The sequence below is a fragment of the Engystomops pustulosus genome, chromosome 8 (assembly GCF_040894005.1).
Source record: "Engystomops pustulosus chromosome 8, aEngPut4.maternal, whole genome shotgun sequence".
In the NCBI taxonomy this organism is placed as follows: Eukaryota; Metazoa; Chordata; class Amphibia; order Anura; family Leptodactylidae; genus Engystomops; species Engystomops pustulosus.
The window spans coordinates 52,482,346-52,501,628 of record NC_092418.1 but is presented as its reverse complement, the minus strand read 5'-3'; the positions used below and the strand labels follow the sequence as shown (position 1 = coordinate 52,501,628).

Genomic DNA, 19,283 nt, shown 5'->3' with positions numbered 1-19,283 from the left:
GCCCCATTTTCAGAATATAGGGGTCTAACCTGTTCTGACCCTTTTTTTTGCATTGATATACTGTATATACTCGAGTATAAGCCAACCCGAGCTGAGACCCCCAATTTTATCACCAAAAACTGGGAAAACCTATTGACTCAATTATAAGCCTAGGGTGGGAAATGCATTGGTCACAGCCCCCCCCCCAGTATATAGCCAGCAAGCCCCCAGTAGTATACAGCCAGCCTGTCCCCTGTAGTATACAGCCAGCCCATTCTGCCCCCTGTAGTAGAGAGCCAGCCCATTCTGCCCCCTGTAGCATACAGCCAGCCCATTCTGCCCCCTGTAGCATACAGAAGTGGAGAAAAAAGGTTACACAGCGCAGGCAATGTAAGACTTAGTCGTCATAGAATGGTGAGGTAGCAGGGTAACAATGTATAAGTAATGAATTAAAACATAGGTAGAGCTGCTGCAGGACGCCTGATGACCGTTGTAAGGCCGAGACAACGGACATAATGCAATTAGGGTTGGGTTAAAAAAATAATCAGGCTTTGGTCGCGCTGCTCTAGTTCAGTAAAACGTTTATTTTGATAGTGGTGGACAACGCGTTTCGGAGGTGAACTACCTCCTTCGTCAGGTCCAAGGTCTATGATATAAGAATATCACAATGTACATACAGTAAAAACAAGTTCATTACAAATAATATATACATAAATTAAAGATGAATAAATAATAGATGAAGAGATATCTGTGTGTTATCAAAAGGTGACTGTTATTGCTGTAGAATTCATACATATAGTCGTAATTTCATTCATATAATTAATAATAAATAATAATAAAGGAATAGTTAATAATAAAATCACAATAGCAGTATTAAAACACATTTGTAACAATGGTAGTAGATAATAGGACAGAAGGTGAGATCGATATAAATAAGTGACATCTAGAGAAAAGAAGGTACATCAGAATAAGGAGGATATGTATATCCTATTTTAAGGGTGAGTATGTCATGAATGTGAGGTGGGGATCACAACGAATAGGCCTAAGTATTGATAGTGGTGTTAATGAACACATGTAGTGGGATAATGTGAAGGAGTATGTAAAGTAGATTACCTCGGAGTTTGAGGACTGGGGCAGACTTGCGGAATATCTGTAAGTATAGTGGAGATATGATAATTAGGAACTTGAGATGAGGTGTGAGGGATGATAATAGATTGTAATTACTTACTTGATCTTAAGACGCGAGTCGGCACGGGCGCTGTGTGTGACGTCCTTGCCGACTTCGGGGTTTAAATGACAGATAGCATGTAACTGCGCATGCGCAGGACTTTGACAGATGGCGTGCGACTGCGCATGCGCCAGAAATTGGCGCATGCGTGTTGGAGAGGATGGTCCGTGAGACGGACTGGTGGTTCGGTATGTGGGAAGACTGAGTAGTAACTGTGAGTAGGAATGATTGAAATGGGAAGTGAAGAAACTGAAGATAAATTAGAAAAGGAGGGGAACTGTAAATTACCATTGACTGAATTGGAGTGGAAAATGGAGAACTGATATTGATGGAAAGAATGGGCATAGGTGTATTGGCCTTGGGGCTGGTGTGGGAATGGCATGGCAGATTCTAGAAATGGATAGATAGGGTTGGCATCGGGATAGGATGGATGGCATTAAGTGGAATGCCAATGAGGTGGATGTTGAGCAAGGGTATATAGAATATGGGATATTAGCGTGTATGGTACAGTAGGATTGGTAATGAAAGAGGAGGAGGAGTGGGCAACAATATTACGGGGATTAGACCCGTTCTAGAGATTCGTTAAGACCGTACGGACACATTGAGTTTAGTTTAAAAATCCAGAAGTTCTCTCTCTTTATGAGTTGGTTGAGGTGGTCCGGGTGTTCTTTAGGTATATGTTCAATCGGGACAAGGGATAAGTTATTGATGTCGTTGTTATGATGTTGATGACAGTGTCGGGAGACACTGTGTAGTTGATACCCGTTTTTTTTTTATCTTTCCTCTGTGGGTATTTATTCTTTCTCTGAGGGATTGCGTAGTCCTTCCTACGTATTGTAGAGGGCAGGAGCATTGGAATAGATACACCACGTAATCTGATGCACAATTCATGAAATGATTGATATTGAAGGTTTCTCCGGTGACTGTGGAGTGAAAGGAACGTGTGCGGTGGGAAATTATATCGCATGTAAGGCATCTATTGCTGTTACATTTAAAACTGCCTTTGAGATCTGGAAAGAAGGATCTGACATCTTGTTTCTTTTTGTTTCTCGGTTGTTGTCGGAGTTTCGTGGGTGCTAGTATGGTCTTTAATGTTGGGGCTCTTCTATATGTAACTTGCGGGTGTGGAGGGATGATTTTGTTCAAATGGGGGTCTTTAAGGAGGATGGGCCAATGTTTGGATAATACGGTTTTAATTATCTTGTGATCTGAGGTGTATGTGGTAATGAAGTTTGGGGGTCTGACTTCAGGGGATTCTTCTTTCTTTTTTGGTGCAAGGCAATCCTTCTGTGATAGTTTTTTAGTTTTGAGGAATGCGTCTTTGATGATGCCTCGTGGATAGCCCTTTTCTTTAAAGCGTTTTCCCAGGACTTGAGATTGTTTATGGAAGGTGCTGTCGTCAGTGCAGTTCCTTCTAATTTGTTTGAATTGGCTGTACGGGACGTTTGTAAGCCAACTTTTATGGTGGGCACTGTCGAACTCTAAAAAGCTATAAACGTCCACTTTTTTGAAATATGTAAAGGTGGTCAAAAGGTCTCGTTTGTCATTGACCGAAATCAATAAATCGAGAAACTCTATCTGCGTGGGGGAGGAGTTAAGGGTTAGGTTGATGCCCCATGTGTTTGAATTGATTTCTTGTAAGAAGTCTACAACCTCCTGTTCTGAACCATCCCAGATGGTAAAGACATCATCGATGTATCTTTTAAAAAAGGCAATCCTGTTTGAGTATTGTGCATTGTTCATGATGAGGGTCGACTCAAATTCGCCCATATAGATGTTCGCATAACTGGGTGCAAAGCGAGTTCCCATGGTCGTACCCCGTTTTTGTTGAAAGATGTTCTTCTGAAATGCGAACACGTTAAGTTCAAGTATAAAGCAAATACTTTGGATAAGAAAATCTGTTTGTGAGGGGGGTAGGTTGGGGTCACGTTCAAGAGTGACTCGTACCGCATTCCCCCCAAGTGCATGTGTAATATTTGTATACAATGCCGTAACATCTAAAGTCAGCAACTTCATTGAGGGTTTCCAAACGAAACCTTCTAATTCAAGGATAAGTTGTGAGGAATCTTGCAAATATGTTGGAAGCTGTTTGACATAGGGTTGTAAGAAATGGTCCACGTATTCCGACAGGTTACAGGTTAGGGAATTGATCCCTGATATGATCGGTCGACCAGGTGGACAAGTGGGGTTCTTATGTATCTTGGGAAGATAGTAAAATAGTGCCATCCTGGGGTTCGTGGGAAGAATGAAATCTTTCTCTTGTTTGTTTAAGATGCCTTTCCTGAAGGCTTCAGAGACAAAAGTTTTTAGAGTTTCGAAGTGTTGGAGGCTCGGGTCTTCATTTAGCATTTGGTAATATTCTTGGTCTGAGAGTATTCTATTGCTTTCTTCAAGGTAGTCGATCCTGTTGAGTAGCACGGTACCACCGCCTTTGTGGGCTGGTTTTATTATTATTTCTTTATTTATCTTTCAGCTGGTTTAGAGCAGTTCTCTCAGAGTGAGTAAGATTGCCTTTTGGGGGTCTTCCTGTAGGTCTTTGTAATGATCTGAACTCAGAGGATACCATGGAGTAGAAGGTGTCGAGGTGGGGTCCTCTGCTGTGGGTAGGATAGAATTTGGATGGTGGCCGTAGGGTTTGTGTGGATGAATGTATCATCTTCTGACTCCTGGTTGTCTTTACTCTTGGCTTGGTTTATCGCAAAGTGCAGTTTGAGAGTTAGTTTTCGAATATAACTGTTAAGATCTATGAATAGATCGAATTCGTTGGTTCTAGTGGTTGGGCAGAATGATAAACCCTTGCTTAGGAGGCTATGTTCTACGTCCGATAGTGTATGGGTAGAGAGATTGAATATCTTTACTAGTTTTGTGGTGGTTGCGGGATTTGTTGTTGACTCTTCTTTTTTGTGGTGTTTGATTCCTCCTCTCTTCCCTCTGGTCCTTCTTTTCTTTTTAGTCTCGATGTTTGTTGGGAAAAAATGGAGAATGTGGCCTTCGGGCTTTTTAATGCTGGGATGATTGTATCCGTTTTTTGTAAAGGGGAACTAGCTTGGGTATGGGAAGGTCTAAAAAAGATGGCAGTACACTGTTGGATATAGTTTCATTGAGTATAACAGGATCGGTGGTTTGTTCCTTTTCGTTTATGATAGCAGATTCTTCATGAACAGTGTAGATGGTCAAGTCATCAAAAGTTTGATTCGGGATTCCATAATAATAGGTAGGGTATGATCTGGGTCTTTTTGAGTGGATGTCTGAGAGGGAAGGGATACAGGAGTGATTTGGCGGTCGCCCGTGACGGTGACTTTGGAGTGTGTTCTGATAAGGTTGTTATGGATTGCGGGTTTCGCCTTTCTTTTAGGCGATGTAATAGGGGATTGGGTATCACGTGTCTGGAGATGCTGGTTGTGAAAGGTCCTGTTTTTCTTTTTATTGGTATTGTTGGGTTTAGGTGGAATTATGGGACCAGGTGTGGGAACAGGGTTGTTTTCTTGTCCTGTGGAGGTGTTTGGTTGCGGTTGGGAGGAGGTGGATGGTAAACCTGGGTCCAGATCAGTGTCTGGTTCCCAACATCTTTGTACGTTGTTGGAATATTCGAAGCGGTCCGTAACGAGCTTTCTGGACTTCTTATATATCAAACCCTGTTCGTAGGCTCGCAGGCGGTGTGATGAAGCCATATTTAGGGAATGATAATCAGGATGTGTGGAGTATGTCTCCAATTCATGTCTCGTTTTATCGATAGAAAGAGTGGTGGTTTCTACAATGGCAGATCTTTATGTGATGAGTCTCATCATCATGCCTTTAGAACATTCTTCCATGAAATGGTCATCAGGTGTCCTGCAGCAGCTCTACCTATGTTTTAATTCATTACTTATACATTGTTACCCTGCTACCTCACCATTCTATGACGACTAAGTCTTACATTGCCTGCGCTGTGTAACCTGGATTTTTAAACTAAACTCAATGTGTCCGTACGGTCTTAACGAATCTCTAGAACGGGTCTAATCCCCGTAATATTGTTGCCCACTCCTCCTCCTCTTTCATTACCAATCCTACTGTACCATCCACGCTAATATCCCATATTCTATATACCTTTGCTCAACATCCACCTCATTGGCATTCCACTTAATGCCATCCTATCCCGATGCCAACCCTATCTATCCATTTCTAGAATCTGCCATGCCATTCCCACACCAGCCCCAAGGCCAATACACCTATGCCCATTCTCTGCCATCAATATCAGTTCTCAATTTTCCACTCCAATTCAGTCAATGGTAATTTACAGTTCCCCTCCTTTTCTAATTTATCTTCAGTTTCTTCACTTCCCATTTCAATCATTCCTACTCACAGTTACTACTCAGTCTTCCCACATACCGAACCACCAGTCCGTCTCACGGACCATCCTCTCCAACACGCATGTGCCAATTTCTGGCGCATGCGCAGTCGCACGCCATCTGTCAAAGTCCTGCGCATGCGCAGTTACATGCTATCTGTCATTTAAACCCCGAAGTCGGCACGGACGTCACACACAGTGCCCGTGTCAACTCGCGTCTTAAGACCAAGTAAGTAATTACAATCTATTATCACACCTCATCTCGAGTTCCTAATTATCATATCTCCACTGTCTGCCCCAGTCCATGGTAATCTACTTCTATTTACATACTCCTTCACATTATCCCACTATATATGTTCATTAACACCACTATCAATACTTAGGCCTATTCGCTGTGATCCCCACCGGTCTGTACCCCCTAATACCACCCAAGTTCACCCTCAGGACGGACTTGTCATAGGAGAAAAAACAGGTTAGGCTCACATTCATGACATACTCACCCTTAAAATAGGATATACATATCCTCCTTATTCTGATGTACCTTCTTTTCTCTAGATGTCACTTATTTATATCGATCTCACCTTCTGTCCTATTATCTATCTACTACCATTGTTACAAATGTGTTTTAATACTGCAATTGTGATTTTATTATTAACTATTCCTCTATTATTATTTATTATTAATTATATGAATGAAATTACAACTATATGTATGAATTCTACAGCAGAAACAGTCACCTTTTAAGAACACACAGATATCTATTCATCTATTATTTATTCATCTTTAAATTATTTATATATTATTTGTAATGAACTTGTTTTTACTGTATGTACATTATGATATTCTTATATCACAGACCTTGTACCCTTGGACCTGACGAAGGAGGTAGTTCACCTCCGAAACGCGTTGTCCACCATCAAAATAAACGTTTTACTGAACTAGAGCAGCGCGACCAAAGCCAGCCAGCCCATTCTGCCCCCTGAAGTATACAGCCAGCCCATTCTGCCCCCTGAAGTATACAGTCAGCCCAGCCTGCCCCTGTAGTATACAGCCAGCCCAGCCTGCCCCAGTAGCATACAGCCAGTCCAGCATTTAAAAAAACAAAAAAAAGCTTACATACTCACCCTTCGGTGGCCCTGATGCGCAGTGCTGCTCCTCCAAAGTGTTCGCGCTGCTCCTCTTCTGGCTTCCCGGCTCCTCCTCTTTCTTCTGTAACAGGCGGCAGGACGCAGCCATGTTATCTGCTGGCAGGCGTATAGTATGATGCGGCCGCTGCCGACTTCATACTATGTGACCTGCCGGCTGTGAGATAACATGACTGCCTCCTACCGCCTGTTACAGAAGAAAGAAGAGGAGCCAGGAAGCCAAAAGAGGAGCTGTGATGACATCGGGGGAGCAGCGTGGACATCGGGGGAGCAGCACTGCGCATGGGAGCCGCCGGAGGGTGAGTATGTAAGCTTTTTTATTTTTTAAGTGGTTTATTTTTAAGTATTGACTCATGTATACGCCGAGTTGAGGTTTTTCAGCACATTTTTTGTGCTGAAAAACTCCGCTTATACATGAGTATATACGGTACTTAAAACATTTTTAGGGATTTGTTTTGCCATCTTTAGCCACCTGTCTTTGATTTTGTATTTTAGCTGATTTGATTTCCTTTTTACAGATTTTGGTAAGTTTGGAAAGGTATTGAAAGCCTCAGGTGACCCGTCAGATTTATATTTTTTTAATTGCCCTCTTATTCTCATTAATTGCCTTGTAGCTGTAAGCCAAGCGGTGTGTAATCTAGCCCGTCTATATCTGTTACCTATTGGAATAAATTTAAGTATAAAAACCCAGGATAGATTTGAATTTCTCCCATTTAACATTAGTATCATCATTTGACAGTATCAGATCCCAGTCTATATCCTGTATTGCAGCCTTAAATTTCTGCAAATTAGCCCTCTTAAAATTCAAAGTTATCGATTGTCCCACCTGTTTCTGCTTTTTACAGTTTAAGAGGAAAATAATTATATTATGATCTCTGTTCCCGAGGTTTTCCCGGACACTGACATTTTGGACAATCTCTGCATTGTTAGAAATCACAAGGTCCAACAATGCATCACCTCTTGTTGGATCTTCTACAAGCTGCACCATAAAAGTTGATAAAATGTCTCCCCTTTACAGATGAAGAAGAGCCCTGACCCCAATTTATATTTGGAAAGTTAAAGTCTCCCATTATCACTACTGTCCCCTCCTGTGCAGCCCGCTCCATCTGATTATATAGGTGACCCTCTATTTCCTCAGAGATGTTAGGGGGTCTATATATTACAACAAAAATAATTTTCTCAGAGCTCTTCTGGCTTTGAATTTCAACCCACAAAGTTTCAGCCTCCTCACACTCTTTTGAGACCACTGTCTCATTCACAATCGCTTTTAAAGAGGACCTGTCACCTCAATTTTCGGCACCAGGTGTAAGCAGCTCCTAGTGCTTGAACAAACGCTGCAGTGTTACAGTGATAGAGTTACCGGAAACCTCCGGTAACACTATCAAACACTGCGGCAGAGTACAATGTAATCATCGGACAGCTCGCAAAGCTGTCCGAAGTATTCATGAGGGGGCGGTCCGAGGTGCTGCCACTTCCGCAGACCGCCCCGCTCGCTCCATAGGCCGGCAGTGACTGCCGCGCGCTAGGCGGCAGTCACCGCCCCTAGCCATGCCCCAACCCCGCCCTCTCATGAATACGTTGGACAGCTTTGCGAGCTGTCCGACAATTACACTGTACCCCGCCACAGTGTTAGATAGGAGGTTTCCGGTAACGCTATCACTCTAACACTGGGGCGTTTGATCGAGCACTAGGAGCTGCTTACCTTAGTAAGCAGCTCCTAGTGCCGATAAATTGGGTGACAGGTCCTCTTTAAGTCTCTTCTGAAATACACCACCTGTTACACCTGTTTTGTAACTTTTGGATCTCCATATCCACTGCCTTAGTCCCCCATACACTGCCCACCTCACCAACCACCAACATAACCTACCCCCTCTCTAACCTGTCTATCCCTTTAGAGTCTTCCTTTTCCTCCTCCCCTGATCCTAGTTTAAATACTCTGCCACCCCTGCTAGGATCTTCTCCCCTAGCACAGCAGCCCCCCTTTCATTTAGGTGCAAGTTATCTGCGGAAAACAGCTTGTACCCCAATGAAAGGTCAGCCCAGTGACCTAGGAACCCAAATCCCTCTGCTCTTCACCAAGATCTGAGCCATGCATTTTACTCCCTGAGCTCCCGCTGTCTGCTCTGTGTAACGCATGGCACTGGTAGAATTCTGAAGAATACTACCTTGGAGGTCCTTTCCTTAAGCTTTGAACCTAATTCTTTAAAATTATTCTTCAGGCTCCTCCACCTACCATCTATTCTGTCATTGGTACCAACATGGAGCACGATAGCTGGGTCATCACCACATGCTGAACCCTGGCAGGGAGACAGCAAAACATTTGGTTGAGGCGGTCTTGGCGACAAATTATTCTATCCGTCTTCCTGATTATAGAGTCCCCCACAACCACTAGCTGCCTTGGCTTACCTGCACTCCCATCCACTCTACTACTAGCTGGTCTGCTCCCCCGGCTGTTAGGGAGAGAAGATCTGCTAGGGCTGCCATTTCTGACACTGACGTCCTTACATCATTGCACAATTTAGCAATTTTGCTTGGATGTTCAGAGTCGGAATTGGCCTTCCCTTTCTTTGACCCCTTCCTACCCCCTCTATTTACAGTAACCCAGCTACCCACCTGGTCCTGCTAGCTTACCTCTCCCCCTCCACTTCTATTCCGCATATTGCTTGCTCAGTGAGCAGCATATTACTCTCAAGATTGTCGATTGCTCTCAGCCGTGCAATATCTTCCTCCAGATCTCTAACACAAGCTTCCAGTAGAAAAATATGGGCACATCTGTCACAGCGGTATTCACCCTGGAACTCCTACTCCAGTAGTGTATACATGCGGCAGAGTGTGCACTGGAGCATACCACCAATCTTGCTAGCCATATCCTAGTAACAAAATTGTGATGAGTATATAAATCAAGAAATATAAAATGTAGTTTACTTACAGTTCTGTGGACTTCTCTTTTTAAAACCCTGCTTTTTTCAACTCCGCTTATGACCACAAGCCAAAATGAGCAAGCTCAAATTAAGTGGGAGTTACTCAGTTTTATCAGGTGTGAACATGAATCCCTCAACCCAATTAGCAGACCAGGCAAAGAAAGGGAAAAAAAGTTATTTAAATTGTGACACTAAGAAAAGTGCCTTGCTATAACCTATATACTCCGCCCACAATCACTCAAACACAAAACTCCGCTTTTTTCAACTCCACTTCTGTTCACAAGCCACTTGAGCCAATATGAGCAAGCTGTATTTGTCAATCACAAATACATCTATTATCAAATTTCAGAGGAATGCAATCTAAAATTCCAAAATTTTTTACTATAAATGACTGGAAAATAAGTTTACTTGTCAATATTAGTAATATGAAGTTTCAGGTAGTCAAACGTAATACAAGGTATAGTTACACATTTTTTTTCCCTCATAATACATTACCTAAGGGTTCTGCTGCTTATTGTTGATACTGAAGAATATGTATCTGAACTATCTGAGTCAAACAATCATAATTAAACTATCACCTTACCTATTTTACCTGATGCATACAACATTATATACTGTATAATTTAGACAAAGTTGTGTGCCTGGCAAATGGTACACACAAAAAGTTACATTTTTTTTTATTTTTCACAATAATAATTTTTAACCATATGTTTTACTTTAATTTTCTAAATAGGAAATATATATATCCTTCTTGGGTCATACAGACTGTACATTTATTTATTGCAAGTCCAGATTTGCTATCTTTAATAATATGCTCTTTTTATTTCCTACACTCTGTAGCAACTACTGGATACAGCTGTGGACATTTTTGACCTTCCTAAATACGGTGACTATTGGGTGAGTGGGATATATTGGAGATGTTGGACCCGTGCAAGGAAGCAGGGATCCCGGATGGGACATATAACAGGCAAGATTTCTTCAGCCATATGGCAGCAATATGATTTCTGAGCCTGGTAGTTTCTGCTTACATGTGGACCACCTTGCACCTTCCTGTCACTTGCTCCTATGTCCCGTTTGGATCGTCTAGGTCCCTCTCCAGTCTATGGTTGTATAGAGTTTGAATTCTGGACTTTCCCATATACAAGATGGCTACATTGTTAATCAGAATTCTGATTGCTCAAGGAAGACTGATGGACATTGATACAGCCTTCTGAGCAGGAATGTAACTTAGATAATTCATATACACTCACCGGCCACTTTATTCGTTACACCATGCTAGTAACGGGTTGGACCCCCTTTTGCCTTCAGAACTGCCTCAATTCTTCGTGGCATAGATTCAACAAGGTGCTGGAAGCATTTCTCAGAGATTTTGGTCCATATTGACATGATGGCATTACACAGTTGCCGCAGATTTGTCGGCTTCACATCCATGATGCGAATCTCCCGTTCCACCACATCCCAAAGATGCTCTATTGGATTGAGATCTGGTGACTGTGGAGACCATTTGAGTACAGTGAACTCATTGTCATGTTCAAGAAACCAGTCTGAGATGATTCCAGCTTTATGACATGGCGCATTATCCTGCTGAAAGTAGCCATCAGATGTTGGGTACATTGTGGTCATAAAGGGATGGACATGGTCAGCAAAAATACTCAGGTAGGCTGTGGCGTTGCAACGCTGCTCAATTGGTACCAAGGGGCCCAAAGAGTGCCAAGAAAATATTCCCCACACCATGACAGCACCACCACCAGCCTAAACCGTTGATACAAGGCAGGATGGATCCATGCTTTCATGTTGTTGACGCCAAATTCTGACCCTACCATCCCAATGTCTCAGCAGAAATCGAGACTCATCAGACCAGGCAATGTTTTTCCAATCTTCTACTGTCCAATTTCGATGAGCTTGTGCAAATTGTAGCCTCAGTTTCCTGTTCTTAGCTGAAAGGAGTGGCACCCGGTGTGGTCTTCTGCTGCTGTAGCCCATCTGCCTCAAAGTTCGACGTACTGTGCGTTCAGAGATGCTCTTCTGCCTACCTTGGTTGTAATGGGTGGCGATTTGAGTCACTGTTGCCTTTCTATCAGCTCGAACCAGTCTGCCCATTCTCCTCTGAACTCTGGCATCAACAAGGCATTTCCGCCCACAGAACTGCTGCTCACTGGATGTTTTTTCTTTTTCGACCATTCTCTGTAAACCCTAGAGATGGTTGTGCGTGAAAATCCCAGTAGATCAGCAGTTTCTGAAATACTCAGACCAGCCCTTCTGGCACCAACAACCATGCCACGTTCAAAGGCACTCAAATCACCTTTCTTCCCCATACTGATGCTCGGTTTGAACTGCAGGAGATTGTCTTGACCATGTCTACATGCCTTAATGCACTGAGTTGCCGCCATGTGATTGGCTGATTAGAAATTAAGTGTTAACAAGCAGTTCGACAGGTGTACCTAATAAAGTGGCCGGTGAGTGTATATTGCGGTTCTCTATATGCGCTAGTACACTTCTGTATGACTCTGTTTTTAATTTGCACTAGGCACTTTGCGTATGTACACGGAGACATAAGGATCTATCCTCCGTCTTTTGTTTTACTTAGGACGTTCCAGTCCTATTTTCGATTCACATTACCTATAAAACAATATCAGAATGTGTAACACGTTATTCATTGTGCACCAAACATATGATAGATTTGAATGATTTGAACATTTTATATAATGTTTTAAATGTTTTTTTTATATGTTTCTATATGACGTCACATTTTGCACGTGTCTGTGATTTTTTCACTGCTATTTAATTAAGCTGACTGCTAACTCACTATTACATATGATGTAAGCTGTGCAAATGAAAACATATTGCCTCACACATAAGCTGCCTTATGCTAAGAATAGTAATACTAAGAAGTGGGCTCACTGGCTGCCGCAGAATTAGGTCGGTCCACACTAGGACCTTGACCTTTTCAAGCACTCCACAGAAACACAACTTTGTGTTTTGTGGTGTCCCCTGATAAGCACATAAGGAAAAACATGCCGTGTAGGGACAACCTGACTAAGTTAGTACTATAACTGGGTCATTCTAGGTTCCTGTCGGGCGGCACCTTCCTAGGGCTGCCTCTTCGAGGAGGCATTATAGAACTTTGTGAAATAGGGTGTAATAGGGACAGTATCCTAGTCCCAAGCAATACACCCATACAAATTAGGCCCTACCCTGCACATTTCATGCAGCTAGGTACCATATAGAGTACTCGCACTACCTTTCATCTGCAGCATGCATCCTTCCAGGAGCAGTCGTCTCATGCATGCCATTCCTCTTCATTGATGTAAGCACCTTATAATATTGTACCTCCAGTACATTTGAAAAGTACCTAGAGTACCTACATGCATTTTTTGTTCTATAACAGGACAATTGACTAATTTACCTGTATATTATCTGTGGCAGAATAACCTTGAGGATCCATTTTATTTTCCCATCACTTATTCCACTATCTATTTTTTTATATCCCTTTACCTAAAGTTGGATTTACAGAACTTTCTAGTAGTAGTAGCGACAGAACAGGACCCGAGAGAAGTAAAGACACAAACTGGAGGAGCAGAATAGAACCCAGAATTAGGAGAGAACCCAGGAGCAATGAGGGCACAGACTGGAGAGGCAGGAGAAGACCTGAGAGCAGTGAGGAGAGCTGCAGTTTCACACACAGGCTGTTACAATGACAGAAGTCTTTCCCCCCTTGCACTGTGTGCTGAAGTTTCCTTCACTGCCGTGAGATTACAGCAGGCAGAGTGAGGGGGGGAAGTGCAAAGGAAGCAGGGGGGGGAGATGAGATGTACTTCCGCACAGTGTAACAGTCTATGAAGCCAGAGGACAGAGGGATTCCCCAGGGCACTTCTGGCTCATTAGTATATTTTTTTTAGTTTAGTAAATACTGCAAGTTATTATAAAGATAAGAGAACGCTAAAAGTTAAGTTATGCTTTAGCACAGTTTTTTTTAACCATTTCAGCTCCCTAACTCTTTATGAAAACAGGCATGCATCATATTTTTAATGATATAATGCTGTGATAATGATTTTAAAGATGATTACTCTTTTAGGGTTAACACATATAATACAATTGATAGCTACATATTCCTTTCAATTAACACTTTCAGGCTTCTATTTCTTATGGTAACCTCCGTTCTTACCAATGATGTTTTCAAAGGAGGTAGAAGGCCTTCTTTCTTGCAGAACAAAATAGCTCGTTGTGTGCGTTTAGCCAAGTGATGTGCAACAGAATGTTGAAATGAAGATGCAATATCAGCTGCACAAGAAAGCATTTCCCCTTTCTGTATACCTAATGAGTAACAAAAATACTGTTGAAAGATTATTTTTGCATGTTTCACATATACAAGCACCGGCTTACAGATGGTATGGAAAGTATTCAGACCCCTTTAATTTTTTCATTCTTTGTTTCATTACAAATCTGTACCAATCTTTCTTACAGTTCCTCTCTAGTTCATTAGGTAGGATGGTGAACAGCTATTTCAATTGGGTTTAGGTCAGGGCCCTGGCTGGGCCGGTCAAGAGTGGCCACAGAGTTGTTCTGAAGCCTCTGCTTTGTTATTTTAGCTGTGTGCTTGTTGTCCTGGGTCATTGTCTTGTTGGAAGGGAACCTTCTGCCCAGTCTGAGGTCCAGAGCGCTCTGTAAGAGGTGTTCATCCAGAATTGGCCACATTCATCTTTCCTTCAATTGCAACCAGAGTTAGGTTAGATTGCTGGATTACTAAATTACAGATTCGGACAGAGGCAGGCAGGAGGAATCTACCATCAGATCTACTTATGATGGTATATTCTTCAAGGTTGGTTTCCTTTAAACTTTTATTGTAAAAACAAGGGTATAAAAAGCTAAAAGAAAAGTAAAAACCTTCATGCATGTGTGCTTGGTTTAAAATTCTTGATCCTGGTGGTCGATTTCCTTTAACCCCTTAACGCTCTACGCCGTAGCTCTACGGCGCAGAGGTATAAGGAGTGTATGAAGAGGGCTCACGGGCTGAGTCCTCTTCATACAAAGGTGGGGGTTGTTGCATTTTGCAGAAAACCCCCACTGCTAATAACCGCGGTCGGTGCTTGCACCGATCGCGGCTATTAACCATGTCATTGCCGCCGGCAAAGTCGCCGGCGGCGTTTAAAAATCTTTATTGCGATCGCCGCGCCCCCGAACGTCATCGGGGGCGACGATCGGTTACCATGGTAGCCTCGGGTCTTCTTTTGACACGAGGCTACATGGCTTCTGCAGATTCGTTACAATGAGCCAGTGGCTCATTGTAATGGATGTGCTGCAAAAATGCCATATATTGCAATACAGAAGTATTGCAGTATATGGTAGGAGCGATCTGACCATCTAGGGTTAATGTACCCTAGATGGTCTAAAAAATAGTGAAAAAAAAAAGAAAAAAAAAGTTTAAAAAATAAAAAAAATTAATAAAATATAAAAAATTCAAATCACCCCCTTTCCCTAGAATGGATATAAAACATAATAAACAGTAAAAATCACAAACATATTAGGTATCGCCGCGTCCCAAAAAGCCCGATATATCAAAATATAAAAGCGGTTACGGCCGGCAGTGACCTCTGAGGTGGGAAATGGCGCCCAAATGTCTGAAATGCGACTTTTACACCTTTTTACATAACATAAAAAATGAAATAAAAAATGATCAAAATTTTGCACAGACCTCAAAATGGTAGCAATGAAAACGTCGCATCATTTTGCAAAAAATGACCCCTCACACATCTCCGTGCACCAAAGTATGAAAAAGTTATTAGCATCAGAAGATGGCAAAAAAATGTTTTCTTTTTTGTACACATTCGTTTAATTTTTGAAAATGTATTAAAACACAATAAAACCTATTTAAATTTGGTATCACCGCGATCGCACCGAACCAAAGAATAAAGCTGAGGTGTTATTTTGAGTGCACAGTCAAAGTCAAAAAACTGAGCCCACAAGAACGTGACGTTTTTTTCAGTTTTTCCACATTTGGATTTTTTTTTCAGCTTCGCAGTACACGGCATGTTAAATGAATAACATTACGGGAAAGTAAAATTTGTTACGCACAAAATACCGTATATACTCGAATATAAGCCGACCCAAGTATAAGCCGAGGCCCATAATTTTACCACAAAAACCAGGTAAAACCTATATTTTTTTACTCGAGCATAAGCCGAGTGTGGGTTTTCAGCACATTTTTTTGTGCTGAAAAACTAGGCTTATACTCGAATATATAAGGTAAGCCCTCACACAGGTCTGTACACGTAAAAATGAAAAAGTTATGGATTTTTGAAGTTGGAGAGCGAGAAATGAGCTGAAAAACCCTGAGTCCTTAAGGGGTTAAAGGAAATATACCATTTGTTTTTATTCATTGTGAACCAAGCATACCTTGAGAATGCTGTAGCTACACTAATGCAGAAACATATCTTGTTTAATCCCTGTTACAAGTGGTTATGCTCAAAAAACTAATTATAAAATTCAGGCCCTTGGGAAAGCTGGGTGATCCTGGCTGCTATGCATAAACACATTACACAGCTTTGAGGTGGTTTTAGGTGCAGTTGTGTCAATTGAACAGGTGAAAGACATGAACTGAACAGGTGAATTCGCTTTTGAAGGGGAAACCTGCTCCACAAATGTCATTCACTCGTTCAGTTCATGTCTTTCACCTGTTCAATTGACAAAACTGCACCTAAAACCACCTCAAAGCTGATTGTGATGCAGTTTTAACTGCAACGTGTGAACGCACCCTGAGCTTCCTGGACTGTCCAGACAGGACTAATCAACCTTAACTGGATGACTCATACACAGCAGCTGGTGGATAGTGCAGTGATTGATGGAAACAACAAGTATAATTAAGTTCTAAACAGTCAAGTACTTGGTAAGGGTGCGGTCACACATTGCGTTTAACGCATGCGTTAAAAAACGCATTGGAATATCTGAAGAGTGATTTGCCTAATTAAACAGCTGTTAACACTTGCGTTTATAAAATGCAAATGTTAACTCTTGCGTTAATGCAAGCTTTAACATTGCATCAACAAACATATACGTTAACCGCAATGTTAACACATGTGTTAACAATGCATTAACGGCTGCGTTTTGTAAACACACGTGTTAACAGCTGGTCAATTAGGCAAATCACTCTTTAGCTATTGCAATGCGTTTTTAAACGCATGCGGTAAACGTGACGTGTGACCGCACCCTAAAACGAGAGTTGAAAAAGACTTCTGGTATTGGTGGATGGTAAACTTAATTTTAGTGCCCAGAGCCAGGCGGCTGCTGCTAAAGCAAATAAAATTATGGGATGTATCAAGAGAGGATTATTGTGTACAGTTTTGGGCACCAGTGTATAAAAAGGACATAGTAGAACTGGAACGGCAGAGAAGAGCAACCAAGATTATTAAGGGAATGGGGGGATTAGAATACACTGACAGATTACAAAATTTGGGATTATTCGGTTTTGAAAAGACGACTGAGGGGAGACCTCATTACAATGTACAAATACCTGAACGGACAGTACAAGGATCTCTCCAAAGATCTTTTTATACCTAGGCCTGTGACCAGGACAAGAGGGCATCCTCTGCGCCTAGAGGAGAGGCGGTTCTACCATCAAAATAGACTAAGGTTCTTTACTGTAAGAGCAGTAAGACTGTGGAACTATGCTGTCCTCACATGTTAGCACATCTGACATGTAGCTAAACCTCCCTGTCCTCTTAAGAAAAGACTGTAGAAAACTGTCAATCTTCTCTTTATTGATAGTAGAGAGGAAAAGGTGAAAATATAGTATGAATAACAGTGGTATTCAGAATACAACAAATGATATGGTACATGGAATACAAAAATCTGTAATACAGATACATTACATTACTCATACCTAAGGCATACAAATATGTCAGCATGTAAATGTATAATGTGCTCACCATCTATGCTGGTATACAGACTGTTTCTAATGAACTTGAGGTACAAAACAAGTCATATGAAGTGGCTCCTCACACTGTCAGTCTGTAATACAGACTACAGTAACAAGAAATACCCACAATGCCTCAGGAGATTTCCAATAATGCTTTGAACAATCACGATAGGAAATGGTGCTGTTTCCAACCATACACTGCAGACGGAAACCTAAGCAGCTAGATTTTCTGCAGAGGACAGAACAGGAACTCTGCCACAGGAGGTTGTTGAGGCGGACTCTATGTACATGTTCAAGAGAGGCCTGGATGCCTTTCTTTAGAGAAAAATTATCACGGGGTTAAGGGGAAAAAACACTTGTTTAATTCTTAAAGGTTGGACTTGATGGACTTGCATCTTTTTCCAGTCTTGTATACTATGATCCTATCATTACTTCTGCCTGTTAGGGACAACAAAGTGATTCCATCATTCTCATCATTATGATAATTTTATAATCTTTTTTTTCAGCAAAACCACTCCGTTACGGGATTAAACAAGATATGTTTCTGCATCAGTGTAGCTACAGTAGTCTCAAGGTATGTTTGGTTCATAATCCATAAAAGTAGATTTTCTTTAAATTGAATTTGTTTGTAAGTATACCTTACGACAAACCTTTTTTGTACCTGTGACAGTTTTGGGTAGCAGTGGGAACAAAAATAAACAATTCAGATTCCATACAATTGATCATTGCAGAGAACATTGAGTTCCGTTTGGGATTAGTGGTCAACTGTAAATCGAGGACTTTCTGAATACCATCTCAAATTAAAGGAAAACTACCATTTGATTTGATGCATTATGAAGCAAACATACCTTAAGAATGCTGCAGTTACACTGATGCAGGATCATATTTTGGTTAATTCCTGAGCTGAGTGGTTTTGCTGAAAAAACATTTATAAGATTCAGGACCTTGGGAAAGCTGGATCGCCAGGGCTACCAAGATAAACACACTAGACACCGAGCTTGGAATTACAAATGGAGGTTAGTCAAGCATGACTAAGCATGACTAATCAACCTGTGCTGGATCACTCATACACAGAAGCTGGGGTGATTGCATCATCATCTCCTGCAGAGAAAAACTCTCCTGCTACAAGAAGCGCAAAAGCAATCGCTGAACCAGCCATAGAAGCCACAGAGCTTCATTATCATAATGTTATATCTGTTTTATCAGCAAAACCACTAGGCACAGGGATTAACCAAGATATGATCCGGCATCACTGTAGCTACAGCAATCTCAAGGTATGTTTGGTCCATGGTGCATCAAATCAAATGGAAAATTTCCTTTAAAAGAATAAAAGAAAAACAAATCACTAGTCAATTGAGTGACTTCTATGGTGAGTGATTAAGCATTTACTTTGAAGCTTTTAAAGAACGTTTAGATGCTCGAGTAAATGCAGAGTTTTACAGGACAATTTTTGTGCAGAAAAAACCCGCTCTGCTTGAGTGAGCATAGCCCGCAGCCTGCCAGCCATGCCTGCACACACTACATGAGGAGGTGAAGGTACGGCCTGATGACATTGTTACAACAGGGGTAGAACGCATAGATCCGCCTTTACCTGTACTGCTGGGGGGAGAAGATGAAACCTGAATCGATTGAAGGGGAATGCAGAGGTTTTTTTTTTACAATACAATGATGGAGGCTGTCCAAGACATTTTAATATTACAGAGCTTTGCTGAACTGCGCTATCAATTGGATCTGCTGTATATTTGAATAATGGGGGACTACTGTGGACATT

The 19,283-nt window shown here is 41.7% G+C and overlaps 1 protein-coding gene across 6 annotated transcripts in view; it reads right to left on the bottom strand.

The window, feature by feature from the left end:
* OSGEPL1 (O-sialoglycoprotein endopeptidase like 1) overlaps positions 1-19,283 on the bottom strand; it is a 247,443-nt gene that overhangs the window by 92,580 nt on the left and 135,580 nt on the right. For all 6 annotated transcript variants that reach the window (XM_072120940.1, XM_072120942.1, XM_072120937.1 and 3 more), the window contains exon 5: positions 13,766-13,914. In XM_072120940.1, the coding sequence (XP_071977041.1) occupies positions 13,766-13,914 (149 nt within the window). The remainder of the gene's footprint in view (positions 1-13,765; positions 13,915-19,283) is intronic.